The following is a 20448-nucleotide window of genomic DNA, read 5'->3' as shown; positions in this document are numbered from 1 at the left end:
AATCCCATCCATTTCTTCCCTACCTATTCTTCACTACAAATCCATGCCCCCACACCCACCTTCTTCTTCTTCTTCTTCTTCACGCCCCCAACCTTTCTTTGCGGTATATATCCATGGTTCCCACAACCCGCTTTTTTTTTTTTTGTTGGGCCTATTTTCCCACCTTGCCAGAGCACCCAAAGTAATGGTAGTGTGTGTATTAAAGAAGATGAGGGGGAGGGTCTTTGTTAGGAAAAAAATCCAATTTAAGCCCAAGATCTGCGAACCAAAAGCTTCAAACCCACATCAAAGATCTCTATTTTGACTTAAATAATTTGCTGGTGGAGTTATAGATGTGTATATATATATATATCTATTTTTTTTTCTTTTTTAGTTTTTAGATTTTTGGATTAAACGGAAATTGTATGATTTTTGTGAATTGGGATTAAAATTGGCCCCTTATTGTGAATTGGATATGTTTACTTTGCTGGAAATTTTGCAAGTGTTTTAAATTTGTAAACCAAAGGAATTTAAATAACAGCTTGGCACCTGAAAATCCAATTATTTCTTCCATTTTTACTTTTAAGATTTACTGGAAATTTTTATCATTATTAGTTTTTATTTCTTCAGCCTTAATATAAAGTTGATTTCGATTGAGAGCAAAATCGTCAAATCTATGGTGAAACTAGTCGAGCAGTTACATCTAACATTGTTAGAGTGCAAAGTGATAGTTTTCTAAAATCATGGTGACAACATGTAATTACCCGAAACCTCAAGGTTCTTTAAGGAAATTGCCCTACTCATAAAACTTCGGTTTTATCATAAACTAATAAATTCCTTTGTATTCTTATAGATTTTAATACTATACTAAGATTAGTATAGTTGAGGAGGAAAAAAGTAGTTTAGGAACCGATGTTAGCAAGCAATTAAAAACGATGCAACTAATTTTAATTTTAAAATTAAAACTAAAACATCGTCATATTCTTCTTTGGGCCTTTTTCAATGTTCGAATTTCTTGTGGTCCGAAAACTGGTTCCTGGGCCTAATATCCAGACAAGTGCTCTAATCTGGTCTTGATTTTAGGCCCACATCTTGGTTAGCCCAGAAGTTTTGAGCCCTGGTAAAGAGCAAAATAAAGGACAAAAAGAAATATAATTTCTCTTATATATATTAAATAAATGTACACACCCGCTTAAAATTTGAATTCTCAAAATACTTTTTTTTTTTTGCTTAAAATTAATCTATATGTACAGTCCCATGTGGCTAGCTCATCAGTATTGAGACCAATGAAAACACTTTACTAAATGGAATAGCTTTAATTATTCAGCATATATATATATATATATACCTTAATTAATAATCGAGGCCATATTTTTTCTACTTTTCCACATGTAGCTAAATTAACTAATCCTTATTTACTATTTTTTTTTTTTTTTAAGAACAATCCATATTTACTTAAATATATTAAGAAGAATATATATTTTGGCCAATAACACAATCATATAGTATCAATCTTCCCATAACACAATGATCTAATATGTGGGTGTTCTTTCTTCTACTTATCCACATCTAGCTAAATTAGTACATCATATTTACTTGTTTTCTTGCAATAATAATAATAATCCATGTGTACTTAAAATATGTTAAGGAGAATATATATTTTGGCAAACAAGGCAATGACCCAATATTTAAGCCTCATCTGTCTGCTTCTCTTGTTCCATAAATGAAGAACAAAAGTTTCTCCATCATTAAGCTCATTCAACATGCTCTCTCTAGCCATCTCCAATCACCTCCATTTTCCGGTTTCCTAAAAACGCCTTTTTTTATTTTGTTCCAATCGACCGGATAAGGTGCCTTAGGAGGCAACACAGTATTGAGATTATATCCACCTCTGCTTCCGACTCTTTCAATCACTCTCGAAACCAGAAACGGCCCGTTGTGTCCCCGTTTGTTCCTATTGGAAGTCGATGCGAATTCTTCAATGAAATCGACCAAAATAGGATGGTTCATATCGAAAACCATTACGGCTAGCCATTTCCATTTCTTCGTCACTGCATCTATGCTCTGAGCTACAACAGAGTTTCTTAGCTCAAAGAAATCTTTCAGAATTATGAAACCCGTGTCGATATAAACACCTCCATATTTGTATAGCATTGCGAGCCTGATTAAATTGCAAAGGTTTCGCTATAATGGAATGTCGCCTGGGTCTCTCGTCCCACTCGTTATGGCCTCGAGCCATGACTCTGCTGGTGTGTTCTTCAATTCACGAATGGCAAATCCGGTGCGGTTGCAAGAACTTTGAATTCGAGGTCCAGTAATGGTTTTAGGAGTGTAACCGCGTTTTGAATCCATTGCTCTTGATATGATCATCCAGCAAGATTCCGGGTTTGTTTTGAAAAGGCTGTCTAAGGCCAAGAGTTCTCTTTTTTCCAAAAGAATTTGCTGGTGAAAGCCGTACCATGTAGAATTAGACTGTGCAGCCATAGTTGACGAACTCTAAAACTCTGCTATGGAATTTCTTTGTCAAGGTGTCTAAATGGAATATCTCCAGCTCTGGCAATTTTCGCCAGACCCAAATGATTTTCTCATGCAGTGGAGGAATTAGAGAGTCTAATACTTCATCGTCATTGAATACCATCTCTTTAGTATTGGAATGGAGTAGTATGCATTTTCTGTGGCAGAGCTTATTGGTCTGCTCTGTTTTTTTTTTTTTTTCTTGCGGATTCTGAGTTGGGGACATTAAGATTTCATCGTTTTTGAATTCATGGGGATACATGTAATGATTGGAAATGGCGGTCTCTGCATAGATCATGAAGAAAATGGCAATGAAAGAGATGGTGGAGAAGATTGGAGATTTGGCTGCATGATTAAAAAGTCTGGACCAGAATACCTTCTTAGACAATTTTTTCTCCATTTTGTTTGGATATGGGAAAAAATTAGCGATCAAACAATAATAATAATCCTGATGAATGTGGTGGTGTTGTTGGATTAAAATGACCAATTTATACGCAGATAATTAAGGCTATTTACATAATTAAGGTTATTTACTGTCTCATAATTATGAATTTAGCTTCGAGTCTAGTAGTTTATTGCATGTTTTGGTTCTCTGATTAAAATTAGAGATTAGACAAAGCATAATCTTGAAGAATATGGTGATGAGTTGGATTCAAATACCTATTTATGCACAGATAAATCAAGGATATATTGTCAGGACCTGTTTAAAATTTCTCACTGGAACCCTAGACAAGCCCTGGTTCTAGGGAAATCCTACCGGATCCTCCAATGAAAAATCTGGCAGAACCTCCCCTAAGGGTTGGACTTACCAAAATTTTTCTGCACTGAAAACACACTTCTATATACACCACCTTATCCCTCCCACATAAGGCCTCATACTAGGACATCCCAATACTCACTTGATAACTATTGTTATAACAAATTCTATCATGGCAATTGTTCATCCTAGCTACCTCGAAATTGCATCACACAAGACCTTAGCATATCTTCTAATGTCTGAATTGTGCGCTCAGCTTGTCCATCAGATTGGGGGTGAAAGGCGGTGCTGTAGTTAAGTCTTGCTCCTAACGCATCAGGTAACTTCCGCCATAGTTGTGAAGTAAAACGTGGATCTCGATCGGATACAATGGCGAGCGGTACTCCATGAAGACTCACAATACGTTGTACAAACAACTGGACTAATTTTTCAGGTGAGAAACGCTCTCGTATCGGTAAGAAGTGTGCCGACTTGGTAAGACGATCAATGATCACCCAAATACCAGCATATCTCCTAGGTGTAGTGGGAAGCTTGAACATAAAATCCATATTGAGTTCTTCCCATTTCCATACGGGAATAGGTAAGGATTGGAGTAGCCCTTAAGGCTTCTGTCTTTCTGCCTTTACTTGTTGACAAATTAGGCATTTTGATACAAAATCTGCCACTTCCCTCTTCATGCCAATCGACCAATAATACTTAACAAGCATTCGGTACATTTTGATACTCCCAAGATGCATCGCATATATCGAGCTATGCGCCTCCTCTAAGATTTCCTTCTTGAGTTCTGGAATATCGGGAACGCAAAGTCTTCCTTTATACACGAGGGCCCCATCTCTCCTTATGGAAAACTCCGGATCAAAACCTTCTTGTACCTTGCTCTTAATTGTTATCAATTTAGGATCTTCCATTTGAGTCTCCAATATACGATCCACTAACACCGGTCGCACTTGAAAACTAGCCATAAGGACTCCAGAAGAATGCATATGCATTAACACCCCTATTTTTCTTCAACTCCACCATAAGAGGTAGTTGGATTGGTTGAATGTGAGCAAGAGATCCGATAGCCTTCCTACTCAAAGCATCTGCTACTACATTCGCCTTGCTCGGGTGATAATCAATCACACAGTCATAACCCTTCAATAACTCCATCCATCTCCTTTGCCTCATATTTAATTCTTTTTGAGTGAAAATGTACTTGAGCTTTTGTGGTCAGTATAAATTTGGCATGTGGCCCCATACAAGTAGTGTCTCCACTTCTTTAGAGCAAAGACTACCTCCGCCAATTCTAAGTCATGCGTAGGGTAGTTTTGCTCGTGCTGCTTCAGTTGCCGTGAGGCATACGCTACCACCCTTTGATTATGCATTAGCACGCAACCCAACCCTTGATGGGATGCATCACAATAGACTTCAAAACCCTCATTCCCATTAGGTAAATGTAACACCCCGTCCCGAATCGCACCGGAATCCGTGCACGTTGACCGAGGTTGACCGTTGACCGTTGACCGAAGGGGTCAAAAGTTGACTTTTGACTCGGTGGGAATTTCGAGTTGACCAGGGTACCGTGGCGAAGTGTACGATGCCACGAGTTCGTAGACTGGTAGCACGTCGAAAATGGAGCTACGGTTTGAAAGTTATGGACGAAACAAGTTGCGGTCCAAATTGTCCAAGGGGTGCCGGAGTTGACTTTTTGTTTATGGGGAATTGAGCTTTAACTCATGCATGGTTGTGAAGTGCTCGTCGATACGAGTTCACAGACTAGCGGCACGCTCAAAACGGACATCCGGTTAAAAAGTTATGGACGTTTGAAGTTTACCGGATACCGTATTATTTTAATGTTTTTGGGTCGGTGAACAGTGAAACGCCACGTGTCAGTTTCTGATTGGTCCACGTGGCATGAACAGTGTCACGCAGGGGTTTTATTTGTTAAAACACTCGGGGAAGAGAGAGAAAGAGAGAGAAGAGAGAGAAAGAGAGAGAGGAGAGAGAAAGAGAGAGAGAGAGAGAGCCACCGCCGGCCACCGGATTTTGCCACTGTTCCGGCCGAGGTACTGTACACGCGCCGGACAGAAAGCTTGCCCACCTCATTTCCGGCAAAACCTCCAAATTTCACGGCGAACGGCCGCCGGACGCGCCCGGATCGGACGTCCGAAGTTTGGCGGCGATTTTTCCCCCTCCACCGCCGGCCACCGCGAATCGGCACTATTCCGGCCGATATACAGTACACGCGCCATACACCCAGCATCCTCTCCTCAAGTCCGGCCTACCCACCAAAAATCACGGCCATCGGACCACCGACGCGCCGGGATCGGAGCGTTTTCCGGCGAGGGGTCGAAAATCTTCAAACGGTGATTTCTCCGCCGTCCGACCTCCGTTTTGCTCACCGTCGGTCCCGTTGGATTGCTCTCCTCACAATCTACAAATCTGCAAAATTTCACAGCAAACGGCCACTGTCTGAAATTACTGTTCCGGCGACGGTTGCCGGTGACGTGGCGGCCCGCCGGAAATTACTGTTCCGGCGAGTACCCCGAAAATTCCGGCCAGCTCCAGTCCGCAGTGTTCGACCTCCTGAACCCAAATCCGACTTCCGTTTCCACCAATTCGCGACGGTTTGGGAGAATTGCGGAGCCGAAACCCGAAAAGCTTCCCGACGAAATTCAAACCCCGTCGGGTACGATCATCGGAAATTAAGACCGGATCTGTGATTAGCATCACTCGAGCTTCGATTCGGTATATGATTCGTAAATTTTAGTTATCGTTTGTGTTTTGACCCCCCGGGTACCGGGTATTATTTACCCGAATAAAATATTAATTTATTTGACTGTCTGTGAATTTTGTTCTAGGAGCACCGGTGAGTCGTAGAATTGATCCCGTAGTGGATCATGGGTTAATTGCGTGCTCCAGGTGAGTGACCCACCTTCAAATTAATTTTGGGAATTTAATTGGTGAATATATTATGTGTGATTTAAATATTTGGAATTTAATTTTTATGTGCCAAATATTTATTTGATTTATTGTGGAAATTATTGTGAATTTATCGGATTTAAGAAAATGTGCATTTCACCAATTTATGCCATGTGGAATTATTTTATGGTTTTGAGGATTTTGAAATTGGTGTGGTTTTAATGGTAAATTGGGCACGATTCGATTTTCAAATATTTCAAGGAAAATATTTGGTTATGTTGGTGATTTCAATTTTTATGAAATATGCCCATAAAATATTATGGGATTTGATTATGATATTTCGAGAAATTATTTATGCTTGGAAAAAATGTGGATATTTGAATTGATGGATTTGGGAGTTGGTGGATTTGAAAATCATGGAATTTATGGTATGGATTATAAGGAAATTGTGGAGAATTTCCCGGTTCAAGCGGATGGATTATGCCCGCTATGCTTATGAAAAATGTGAAATTTGTTTTATGATTTAAATTTATGGATTTTATAATTTTTAGATGCACCGTGCACGTACTGGTGTTCTGATTATGTGATATGGTATATGTGATATGGTTAGTGTGCACACGGTTGTGATTAGCGCGCAGGTGGGTGTGAGTAGCGCGCGGTTGATATTATGAGGGTGTCCTGTGGATGCCATCGGAGAGGGCGGCCACCCCCCATTGGCCGGGACACCAGGTTAGCAGCGGCGCAGTGGGACGCCACGCGACCGTATGCTGGTTTCTCTCTATAACCTCCTGTCTGGCGGTACCTTGGGACGCTGGGTACTGTTGGCGCCACTGGTATATAGTGGGTGCATCAAATGATTTTCAGAACTGTGTTTTAAAAATAAAATGTTTGGAAACTGAATTGGAATTAAAAATATAATTGTTACCGCTTCTGGTATTTAATTGATGTCTTGGTTTTCGGGAAATATGAATAAAGGGTTTTGTGAAAATGTTTTAAAAGGGGAACCTTTCCAACTGAGAGAATTGTAAGGGTTTTGAGAGAAATTATTATTTCCAAATAATTATTATTTATATACCTATTACCGTGGTATGATAGTGTAGAGTAGTAGGGTCACTCACTGAGATGATTAGCATCTCACACTCTTAAATTCCGTTCCTCTAGGTACCAGGTTGTCGGTGTTCACTCGGAGCGGACTTGATCTTCCTCGCTGTATTTGTTCGCGCAGTACCTTGTTCTTCTTTTACTGCAGTTGTAATATTTCTTTCACTTTTGCTGTATTCTGTATTTTGTAGTACTTCATAAAGTTCTGTATACTGTATGGGACACTTATGTATTTGTATTGCACTGGATTTACTGTATTTTTATTTTGGAGTGCTGAAATTTGTGGAACCAGTTCGTAGTACTGTGGGAGGAATAAGGGAACAATTATAGAAGTGTGTTTTCAGTGCAGGAAATTTTGTGGTAAGTAAATCCCTTAGGGGAGGTGCTGCCGGATTTTCCGTTGGAAGGTTCGGTGGTATTTCCCTGGGATCAGGGCTGTCTAGGGTTCCGGAGGAGGAATTCTGGACGGGTCCTGACATAAAGTTAAGATAGGTGCGGATGTCAGGACCCATCCAGAATTCCTTCCCCGGAACCCTAGACAAGCCCTGATCCCAGGGAAACCCTACCGGACCCTCCAACGGAAAATCCGACAGAGCCTCCCCTAAGGGATTTACTTACCACAAATTTACCTGCACTGAAAACACACTTCTATACTCATCCCCTTATTCCTCCCGCAAACTACAAATTGGTTCCACAGATTTCGGCACTTCAAAAAAAACAGCAGCAGCAACCCAGTGCAATAAAAACAACTACACGTCCAATACAGTATACAGAGCATTAAGCAGAAACATGTGAAATTTATAAAATGACAGATCAGAAGTAATACAAGTTCGAGAGGAAAAAGGGAAGAAATACTTCTTGAACCTTCGACAACGAACTGAGACGTTGGGCTCGCCCGGACAATTAACGTCTCCAACCTGGACCTAGGGGAACGGAATTTAAGAGTGTGAGATGCTAATCATCTCAGTGAGTGACCCTATCTACTGTACACCTTTATTATTAATAATATAAAAATAAAAGAATTTAATTAACCAGTATCGAACAATTAATTAATAAATAAATAAACAATTGAAGTAATACTTTCTCTCAAAACCCTCACTAGTCACTCCGTTGGAAAAGTTCCCCTTTTAAAACATTTTCACAAAACCCGATGTACGTACTCCCCGAAAACCAAGGGACCAAATAAATTAAGAAACAACAAATAAACAAATAAGTACCCCAAATATAAATAAACTGCAATAAATTATAATAAATAATTTTAGAACACCTTTGGGGTTTAAAACATTATTTGCAATTTACACCGACGCACCACACCATATACCGGTGATGCCCTCCGATACCCAGCGTCCTGAGCACTGACTGGCGGGGGGTTAAAGAGAGAAACCTGCAACGGTCACTTCGGCGTCCCGACAGTACCCCTGCTAAAACCATCAACCCGGTCAAGGAGGGGGGCGGCTGTGCACAACAATAACCTTGCCTGCCCACGGTCCAATGGCAACTCACGGGTGAAGTAATAACCGCACGCTAAACCACATAATAACCTCGTGCTACCACGTGTCCATATACCATACACCAGAACACCAATACTGTATGAGTGCGTTTAAAAATAAACAATAATAACCAACCGTATCGTTTTTCCAAAATTACCGTGGAAAATACATTAAATTCTCACACTTACCATCCCACATATTTTTATTTAACAACCCGGTACGAAACAGCGATAACCAACAAACCACAATTTTCTCAAAGTACGAGATGCAACCATAAAAATACCGCGGGCATAATTTATAAAATTTAAACAGATATTTTCAAAAAATATTTAACCCAATTATGCCCGAAAAATTAATACTGAAAACCACGTACAAATACTACCGAAATACACTTTGCTCATGCATAATGATAAATTAAACCACAATAGAATAATAATCGGGAATTTGTTAATGACCCCAAAATTTCATTTAGCACCATTGGGTAAATATATATATAAAATAATATTTTTCCCGATTGTATTTAAAATACACCACATGAGCACAAATTACAGATATCAAATTAATACCACATAAATACAATTAATTACCCCAAAAATATTTTTAAAGGTGGGTCACTCACCTGGAGCACGCAATTAACCTACGATCCACCACGGGATCAATTCCATGACTCACCGGTGCTCCTAGAACAAAATTCACAGACAGTCAAATAAATTAATATTTTAATCGGGTAAATAATACCCGGTACCCTGGGGATCAAACACAAACGTTAACCAAAATAGCGAATGATATACCGAATCGAAGCTTGAGCGACGAGGAGCACAAATCCGGTCTCCATCGACCCCAATTCCGCCAGAGGTGGCCGAAATTTGGTCGGGAAGCTTCGGCCGGTTTTAAACGTGAGGGATCTTTCAAACGGTGGGGATTTTGGGCAATCTAACCCCAGAAATGGACTCAGAAGGGTCGAAAATAGTGGGATAGAGGTATGGGACGGGCTGGGTTGGTCGGAAACGGCGAGAATCGCCGGAAAAACATAACCGGCCGCCGCCGGCTTCACCGGCCCGATCTGGGCGCGTCCGGTGGCGACAGGCCGGGAAATTTGGTGGCCGAGGTCGCGAGGTGGTGGGCTTGGACGGTGGCCGGTGCGTGTACTGTATGGGTGGCCGGAAAAAGTGCAGCAAGGAGAGAGAGAGGGACGGCCGATGGGAGAAAAAAAACTGTCTTTTTGTGTTTTGGTGCTTGGGGAAGAAGAAGGAAAAAAAAAAGGAAAAAAAGAAAAGAAAAAGAAAAAAAAGAAATGGTGTTTTCCCATGTGGGGAAAAGAAAAAGAAAAAGAAAAAGAAAAAAGAAAAGAAAAGGAAAAGGAAAAGATATAAAATAAAAATAATTAAATAATTAAACAAAAATATTATCATTTAAAATAATAATAAAAATAATTTGATTTTTAAACATGGTTGACATGTGACATTTCACCATGGTGACACATGGCCACCTTCATTAAGTCACACGTGGCACATCGTTACGCGTTCAAAAATAATATTAAAATAATACGGTATTTGAAAAACTCTACAGGTCCATAACTTTCAAACCACATGTCCAAATCGGACGTGCCACTAGTCTACGGACTCGTATCGACGAGCACTTCACAACCATGCATGAGTCAAAGCTCAACCTTGCATGAATAAAAAGTCAACTCCGGCACCCCTTGGACAGTTTGGACCGCAACTTATTTTGCTCATAACTTTCAAACCGTAGCTCCGTTTTCAACGTGCTACCAGTCTACGAAATCGTGCCAACGTGTACTCCGTAACGGTACCTCAGTCAACCTAGAATTCCAACCGGATCAAAAAGTCAACTTTTGACCCCTTTGGTCAATGGTCAACGGTCAACCTCGGTCAACGTGCAAAAATTTCGACATGGTTCGGGACGGGGTGTTACAGCGGATGTCAACCTTTGCTTCAATTTCTAAAAACTCTGCTCACACCTGTCCATCCAACTAAATTCAATATTCTTTTGGGTTAAGTTGTGAAGTGGTCCGGCAATTCTCGAAAACCCTTCTATAAAACGACGGTAGTATCCCGCTAATCCAAGAAAACTTTCGTACTTCCTTCACAGTAGTAGGGCGCTCCCAATTCAACACTGCATTCACCTTATCAGGGTCCACATAGATACCTTCGGCTAACATAATGTGTCCAAGAAAATCCATTTGATTTAACCAAGACTCACACTTGTCAAATTTAGCATAAAGCTGATGCTGTCTTAAAGTTTGGAGCACTCTCTTCAAATGCCTCACGTGCTCCTTTTGGCTTCTAGAATAGATCAGGATGTCATCTATAAATACAATGACAAAATGGTCCAAGTACGAACGAAATATCCGGTTCATCAAATCCATAAAAGCTGCTGGGGCATTGGTAAGTCCGAATGACATCACTAGGAACTCATAATGTCCGTACCTCATCCTAAAGGCAGTCTTGGGAATATCCGACTCTCAAATCCTTAACTGATGATATCCAGATCTTAAGTCGATCTTAGAAAACACTTTGGCACCTTGGAGTTGATCAAATAGGTCATCTATTCTTAGCAACGGGTAACGATTAGGGATGGTCACCTTGTTAAGTTGTCGGTAGTCGATGCACAATCTTAGACTACCATCCTTCTTCTTCACAAACAATACTGGAGCTCCCCATGGTGATATACTTGGTCTAATAAATCTTTTATCCACAAAATCTTGCAATTGAACCTTTAGCTGCCTTAACTCCGCTGGAGCCATTCGATATGGTGGTAGAGAAATGGGCACGGTACCTGGAATCAATTCAATAGAAAAGTCAACTTCCCTTTCCGGAGGCAATCCCGGTAACTCCTTAGGAAACACATCCGGAAAGTCCCTCACCACGAGCACGTCTTCCAGTCTGACCCCACTTACTCGGGATCTATCATATGAGCTAAATACCATTGGCAACCCTTATTCAGTAGCTTCTTGGCAGTGATGGTAGATATTAATCTTAGCAAAGACCTCCCAACTTCTCCACGAAATACCACTTTAGTCAAATCTGGCCTCCTAAATGTAACTTTTTTATTATAACAATCTACGGAAGCATGGTTCCTTGCTAATCAATCCATGCCCAAGATTACATCAAGTCCGAATAAATCCAACAGGATCAAGTTTGCCTCCATTACTTGATCTTCGATACAGAAGAAACACCCCTTGATTATCTGGCTAGGCCACAAGGATTCTCCTGCAGGAGTAGCTATTTCCAGTAAACATCCTAAAGGAGTAGGAGTTATACCGACTCGAGTGACGAATTCTTTTGAGATGAATGAATGTGTTGCTCCCGGGTCTATAAGCATAAGTGCATCATTACCAAAAATATTCAATGTACTTGTAACAATGTCAGGTGTAGCCAAGGCTTCCTGCTGCATCATAGCGAACACTCGACCTTGACCTATCTGCTTTTGCTTCCTTCCTCTACCTCGACTCACTCTTGCAGACAGTTGGGCCGATCCCGATGAACCTCCTGTTGCTTGACTCCCCTGGGAACTCTGACCCTGAAATCCACTAGTATGCTGTGCTCGCCGACCTGCCCCTAGCACACCGCCACTACCATAAGGGCAATCCCTCCTTATGTGGCCTGGATGCCCACATTGAAAACATATACCATCCATCTGGCACTGGCCAAGATTTTTCTTCTTACAAATTGGACAAGTCCGCATAGGACCAAGGTGTGACTGTTGGTACGAGCTTGCATCCCCATTGATTGAATGGCGAGCTGTTTGGGTCATACGATAACTGCCTCTCTGTTGAAATCTGCCCCGTGGGCTCGGTCCACCACTACCCGACGAGCCTGAACTATGGCTCTTCTTGGATGCTCCCTGACTAGGTGCCCTACTATATGAACCTTCAAATGATCTACGCCTCGAGGGCTTATGTATCTCCAACTGCCTCTCTAACTCAAGCGCTGCATCCCTAGCGGACTGATAAGTAGGATGCACTGATCCAGCAAGGATGAGGGCTATGTTATCGTTCAAGCCATCTATAAACCTCACCTTCTTCGTATGGTCATCGGGAATCATATGCATACAGAATTCGGATAGCTCCCGAAACTTTCTCTCGTACTCAGAAACAGTCATATTCCCCTGCCGCAGCTCCTCAAACTCTCTCCTTCTGGCCTCACGGTAGGCAGGAGGACAATATTCAGTGGTGAAGGCAATTTTAAACTGATCCCATGTGTGCCTCCTACGAGTCTTTTCCACCTTTCACCACTTTCTGGCGTCACCTTCTAACATAAAGCCGGAGATCCTCACCATATCTTCGTTGGGGCACTGCATCCCTTCTTCTAGGATTTTCTCCATATTAGATAGTCAATTCATAGTTGCAGCTGGACTTTGGGTTCCATCAAAACTCACGGCTCTCAATTGTCGAGCCTGGTCCACAGAATGATTACTAGAGCTTGAACTCCCTAAGGCTTAAGTTAGTTGAGAGACAAGATTTCTAAGGCTCGATCTACTTCCAGAACTCTCGGCTGAGCCTGCCTTCTCGAGTACTACGTGCGTCCGCCTACGCATCGTAGCAAATTCTGAAGAAACAAACAAGAGTTTAGAGAATAAAACACTTAAGCACAATTACAAAAAGGAGAAATTTACAGATGGGATGTACAGCAATGCACAGTCCCTTAGGATTATAAGAACCTATGCTCTGATACCAACTGTCAACCTCGATCAACGTGCAAGAATTCTGATATAGCTTGGAATGAGGTGTTACATATATACTGTCTCATGATTATGAACTTGGCTTGGAATTTAGAAGTTTAATGCATGCTTTCGTTCTTTGGTTTTGGGCTTCAAATGTTTTATACATGTTAATGCATGGTGGTAGGAATTGTATATGAAACAGAGACGTCATACATTTAGTATTATTATTATTATTATTATAAAAAGAAATTATAGCAAATAACTACTTTTATAAAAATTATAATATATTCTAAACTAACGGGAAAATATATTCTTCCTAATTGTACCACTAAACCAAATTTATAAATACATAACAAATAACTAATTTGGTCAACTATTATATTATAATGGTGACTGAAATTCTCAAACAGTCAAAATAAATAAATAAATAAATAAATAGATAGTTAAGAAAATAGAAATAAATAAAAAAACGATATATATATCTATATATATATATTCTAGAATATTGCAAAAGTAATTACTTTAAATTAATTAAAGATACTTAACCACTGTTAAGTTATTACAATGTGTAATAAAATTAAAATTAGAAATTTGAATAGTGAGACTGGTGTAATAATTCCAATAAATGAGTTTTTTTTTTCATTTTTTTCTTTTTTTTTTGGTTTGGGTAAACGGTTCTAATAAATGAGTTACAAGTTCATTTAATGTCCTTTTTTGGGTTTAAAAAAAGCCAGAAAAAAATAGGCGATTTTGTTTTCAAATATCACATCAATGAAAACAATAATGCACATGTAAATCATTTAAATGTGCTTTCTTAGTGCTTTCTTCGTCATTTTGTAGGCATTCAATTCTGATTTTATTGCGCATATACATGGCCATTTTGTAGAATTGTTAAGTAGGCAGCAATGATAAATTCACTTTAATTGAATCTTAAATTACTTGATGTTCGTATTTATTAAAATTACAGAGTCATGATCAATCAAGACAATAATGATTAGAGAGGTTTCAGCCAAAAAAAAAAAAAAATGAGGTCTCTTTTTATACATCATGGTATTAATGAAAATTAAAAATTTCCAAATTGATTATTATGAAATGGAGAAAATCTTATCCTTATAATTAACTAATTTTTTTTTTTTTTACCATATTTCTTTTCTAAAGCTGTTCAGCTATTTATTTCCTTCCACATGTTTGATCCTGTGAAATCAAACAATTATAAATGTCTCTATTAGATTTGATTATGTAGCTCCTTCGCTAATCTATATACATATTTATATACCTAAGCCGATGCATTGGCAAAAAACAGAAGCAACAAGTTAGGCCCACGATTCATGTTGGCCCAATTGGTTGGAAACTTGCTTTCCAGGCACACTTGACACATCCCACGCAGCAAACAAGGGGTTGCCAAAAGCAAGTAAATCTCGCGTGGAACAAGCCAGAGCTGACTCCACATTGGAAATCTCCAAATTGACCTTGGAAAGCAAAGAACCATCCTTCCACGTGAAGGTATGGCCACTACAAAGACAAACCAAAATTTCATTGAAGGCCCCTGCACACAACTCAAGAATGCAAGCTAAAATTAATGAGAAATGATCTCCTCTACCGATTACTGAGTTAAGCATTGTAGCGGTCTTATTCAACACCACTCTGGTGCCCTCGAAGCCTTTTTTTTGCAGGTTTGCATTGAAACAAAGCTAGATGTGGCTGTTGGAATGGTGGCAAGGATGCGGGTGTTAACCATATATATATATATATATTGAAAGAATCTCAATATTAATCAGGAAAAAATGACTAGGCCAGTCAACGGGTTATCAGTAATCGTAACTTACATTGTTATTAATTTAGATATGTGATATTGAAATTAATTTCAAGAGTTGAAATTGTTACAAGTCAAGTCAAAATAAACACATGACTGATGAATAAGTAGAAGTTTTGTTAATACCAATAGTGTTCCCTGTAAACAGTGTAAATGTATAGAATTAATCTATTTCAATGTTATCATGAGCAACTCAGGTATAAGTTGTTTTTAACATTGCATACATAAATATAGTTGCATCGTTTTCTATTACCAGTTAAATAGAAAGAACATGATATTATTCAACAAGCTCGAATTAATTTCTTTTCAATAACAGCCATACATTTACTATAATTATCATGTTAGCCTTGCTATGGTGAGCGTACAAGCGGCGGAGATAAACATATAGTTGCATGTAATTCGTAGAATATTTAATGATTATATGTAATTCATAATTTGTAGCATATATCACTTACTATTGTATACAATTGAATGCCCATATCCAGCGCTGTAGCAAAATTAATTAACTTGATGAAGGAAGGAACCATGTATAGGCCCGAGGAGCCCCCTGCTTTTTCAAGTTCCTTAATTACCTCTTTAAAAATTATTTATCGTAAGAATTAAAGTTAATTGAAAATATAATTTGGCCTCCCAATTATAAACTGTCAAATGATATTCATGTAATCAATTATTATTATAAAAAGTTTAATTCAAGCATTCATTTCATTCACCAGTATAGAATGGATATTATTTATATATTTAATATGTAATAAAATCAATCAAGAATTTCATATATGTATAATATATATATATATATTGATAATAAAGTTATAGAGGAAGGTAAATAAATTTTATGCTTAAGTTTTAAGATTCGTTTGGTATAGTTAATAAAAGTAGAGCTTTAGTTTGTAAAGTTTTATATAATAGATCTTTTTGAAAAAAAATTTTTATTAAAAAGTTAATAAGTGTTTTGTTGTAAATAAAAAAACTGCATTAAATGCTCAATGAATTTCTATGTAAGCTAAAAAAGGTATATTAAATACTCATTAAGTTTCCATATAAGCTAAAAAGAAAAGCTTTTATAGAGAAGCACAAAATGTGGACTTCTCTAAAACAGTTCAAAAAAATTATTTTTTTTGGTCATCAAGTGTTTATTGACTTTTGCCAAATATTTTTATTTTTTAACAAAAGAGCTTTTGGCTTTCAAATAGAGCTTTTAACCTTTTGAAAAAAAAATTTACCAAACAGACACTTACTTATTGTTATTTGTTCTTTTTACTAGAGTTTCTATTTATTAATTTTCTCATTTACATATAAAATTTGACATAATATAATATAATTTTTTATTTGATAATAGATATCTTTATAAGTATTTGCTTTGTTAAGATTGTCTCCAATGATTCTAGTCATTGAAGCTGATGTAGTAAAGGATTTAGAAAATATTGATTTTTGCGTGGCATAATATTATCAATAAACGATGTTTACTTAAATTTTTCTTCATTAAGTTTTGTTTAAAATTTTAAATAGAATGAATTGGCATATTAAGAGATGAGATGAGAGGAGTAAAGAAATGAGACTTGTGAATGAGAAGAGAAGAGATATATATAAAAAAAATAAAAATAAAAAAAAAATAAAAAAACTTAATTTATAACTCATATTGTTTAACAAATATTTCACAAGTAAAGGGTTTGTTAATAGCCTTTTTTTGTTTAAAAAAAAAATTAATGTCATTTTTGCTTAATAAAGGTCTTGCATAGCATTATTAAGGATGATTTTATTAAAAAATTATCTGTTAGCTTGACATATCAAAGCCTTTTTTCTTTTTTCTTTTTCTTTTCTTATATGAATGGGCTCAATGAATAAATCATTGAAGATGCTTTAAATATATTCTTCATGATATCACATTACCTAGTAATTAGTATATACATTAAATTTATTTAATAATCGATTTTCTTCAATACTCATATGAAAATTTGCTTAAAATGTTAACATTACTTAAAATGGACCAAAGTTATCTACTATTATATATATAGTTTCAATCGTTTTTTTTAAGTTATATTTTTTCTTGGTAAATATATTACTTTTTTACCTTTTTATCATACTATCATAATAAATTGTTACTTATATAATATACAAAATTCAATATTTTGAATTACTATATATCATCTTGTATTTAAATATTATATATGAAAAGAAAATAGATATATATATACATACTATAATTTATTTTTCTCAAAAATTGTTGCATTAATGTGGCCTCCAAACTAGATTTAATATATTTACTATATATCATCTGGTATTTAAATATTATATATGAAAAGAAAATAGATATATATATACATACTATAATTTATTTTTCTCAAAAATTGTTGCATTAATGTGGCCTCCAAACTAGATTTAATATATTTAGTTTATTGATTAGATAGTGTAATAGAATATATAATTCTCAAATTTTAATATTTTGGATTTTTAAAATTAAACTTATCTATTCTGATGAAATTTCAATTTTTCAAAATAAAAAATTGTCACTTAAGGTTCATTTTGAAATAGATGAATACACAGATTTGCTATATATATATATATATATATATATATATATTACTTTATGCTTCCAGATTTTTTTAACATATTTTTTCATTATTACTATTAAATTAAAGGATATTTTATTCTACTTTTTTTTTTTTTTTTTTAAATTCCTACTCTATATTTTAGGAATTGCGGCGTCGCAACCTGCCAAATCAAAATTGAATCGTGTGATTTATAAAGGCTGAACCTTTTGCAGATGAGCTTCCAACTGTTAGAAAATTTCAAAATTTTGTATTTTATCTCTCAGTTTGCAGAATTCTGCCCAAGATTTCGTAAAGGTGAATGAGCTTCCACCGTTGACAGTCGGAGCTTTCGGGCCAAATAAGGTTTCCGGCTAGAAGTAAAGAAAAAAAGAGAGACAAGAGGAAGAGATAGAGATGAAGAGGCTCTGTAGAAGAAATATATACAAGAGATGAGGAGGAAAAAACAGTAAAATAAATAAAAAATAATATTGCTTTAAAAATAACACATGCCAAGTTTTGATAGACCAGTTGATACACATCAACTAGTGCGACCGTTCTACAAAGCTTTTCTCAACAAACAGACAATATATATATATATATACGGAAAAGAAAAGATAAAAAAATGGGAAGATATTCCTAACTTACAAACAATTCCAATCGTTATGCGTGAGGATTGGGAAATATGTAATAAAAAATTATTGTTGAATAAAAAATTTCCTGATGTTTAGGCATATATGTTCTCACAAATGACACAATGATCTAAGATTAATCTTTCCATGACACTTCCCTCTCCAACCTTCAACTTTTTGCTTCTCTTATTCCATAAGTGCAATGCATAAATATTTCCACCATTACCATTAAGCTCATTCAGTGAGCTTTTAATCCATTTACGCTCCGCCGCGATCTCCGGCTTCTTGAAATGTCTGTGAATCTTAAACCAATCCACCGGATAAAACGCCTCCGGTTGCAGCACCGTAACATTATAATCACTTCCGACTCTCTTCATAACCCTAGTGAGCAAAAATGGTCCATTGAATCCCCATATGTTTCCATTGAAAGTTAATGAGAACTCCTTCATAAAATCAAGTAGAATTGGATGGTTCATATCAAACACCATTACTGCATTATTCAGTATTGTCCATTGCTTTGTTGCTGGATCTATACTTTGTGCTCCTATTGAATTCCTCAGCTCTGAGAAATCTCTCAGAATTATGATGTCTGTGTCCAAATAAACACCTCCATATTTGTATAAAACCGTAAGTCTAATGAGGTTGCAGAGGTTTTGTGGCAATGGGATAAAACCAGGGTCTTTCTTGCCGCTCTTCAGCCCTTCAAGCCAAGCTTCAGCTGGGGTGTTCTTCACTAGGAAGGGCAAGTCTGGAGTTACAGCCAGAACTTTGAAACCTCGATCCAGTAATGGTTTTAGGATCCTGTAACCTCGTGTGGAATCCATGGTTCTTGATATGATCATCAAGCAACCTTGAGGGTGGGAATTGAATAGGGTGTCTATGGCCAAGAAATCTCGGGTTCCGAAGAACTTCGCCGGTGAGAACCAAACCATGTAGAATTGGATGCCGCAGCCACTGCTTAGAAACTCCAATACCCGGCCATGAAATTGCTTGGTCAAGTTTGTTGAACCGAGTATCTCAACCTGAGGAAGTCTTTGCTTGAACCACTCGCTTCTTTCGTCTTTCGTGAGGTTTTCTGGAGGAATCGTTGGATCACTATCGTATCCATCATCTAATGAAGCCAATTCGTCAACCTTTTCTTGTAACGTGGGGAAGTATTGCATGTTCTCTTTCGCTTTGTTCTCCTTTCCGGTGAATATTTGTTGTTGGGAAAGTATATTAAAGAATATGCTATTGGCATAGAAGATAAAGATTAAGGCAACAAGAGGTAATGACGATAATAAAAGTGCCCATTTATGGAATATTTTCATTTGGGAAGCCATGGATACCGGAGCTCAGAAAGAAGATAGAACAAAATGACAAGATTGAAGATTCTTGGAAAAAGGTTGTAACAGTACAATATGATGATAGTTTGTAATCTTTTATGGGCATGTAGCTTTTGAGAGCCGGCTTTGGAATCACACGTTTTAAATGACTATTATAGGAGTCAGATTTGAAGCCGGTACACACACACACACACATACACACACACACACACACACACGCACACACACATATATATATATATATATATATATATAGGAAGTAAATAATTGTGGCCGCTAGCTGAAAGTGAAACGAATAAATAGAGGAATTAATGTTAAAATTGCCTTGTTATGAAAAATTATTTGGAAGACCCAGTTTTGCTTTACTTTGACATCGGCCCTTATTAACTAGAATGGGAACGAACCTTTTTTTTTTTAATTACTTTATTTAAGGACTATGAGGCCTTAAATGCAGTTAATTTATAATTAGGGAGTTAAATATGATGCATTCTTATGTTATGCATTTGGACACATCCCACAACTTTTGCTCATTCTCTTAATTAGTTTATAAAATTTCATCACCAATTTAATTTTTGAAAAGTTAATGACTGATTTCATTGGAGGTATGTAAGCACGTAAAAGTTACAGCCTTCTAATAAATTTAAAGAAATAAACAAAAATTATATCTACATATATGTGTAGTACTTAGGTTTTGATTGATCGGCTTGTTGTTAACAATGTATAAG

At 37.1% G+C, this 20448-nt stretch overlaps 1 protein-coding gene and 1 pseudogene across 1 annotated transcript; both read right to left on the bottom strand.

Moving 5' to 3' along the window:
* Window positions 1-1041: 1041 nt before the first annotated feature.
* On the bottom strand, window positions 1042-2617 carry LOC132804002 (uncharacterized; annotated as a pseudogene).
* A 15683-nt stretch (window positions 2618-18300) lies between these two features.
* LOC132804312 (uncharacterized) lies at window positions 18301-19894 on the bottom strand. The gene has a single exon (XM_060818530.1). The coding sequence runs from the start codon at window positions 19718-19720 to the stop codon at window positions 18494-18496; it is 1227 nt and encodes a 408-aa protein (XP_060674513.1). The 5' UTR covers window positions 19721-19894; the 3' UTR covers window positions 18301-18493.
* Window positions 19895-20448: the final 554 nt, after the last annotated feature.

The sequence above is a fragment of the Ziziphus jujuba genome, chromosome 6 (genome assembly GCF_031755915.1).
Source record: "Ziziphus jujuba cultivar Dongzao chromosome 6, ASM3175591v1".
Taxonomy (NCBI): domain Eukaryota; kingdom Viridiplantae; phylum Streptophyta; class Magnoliopsida; order Rosales; family Rhamnaceae; genus Ziziphus; species Ziziphus jujuba.
The sequence above is the reverse complement of the archived record's forward strand: the minus strand, read 5'-3'. Positions and strand labels throughout refer to the sequence as shown.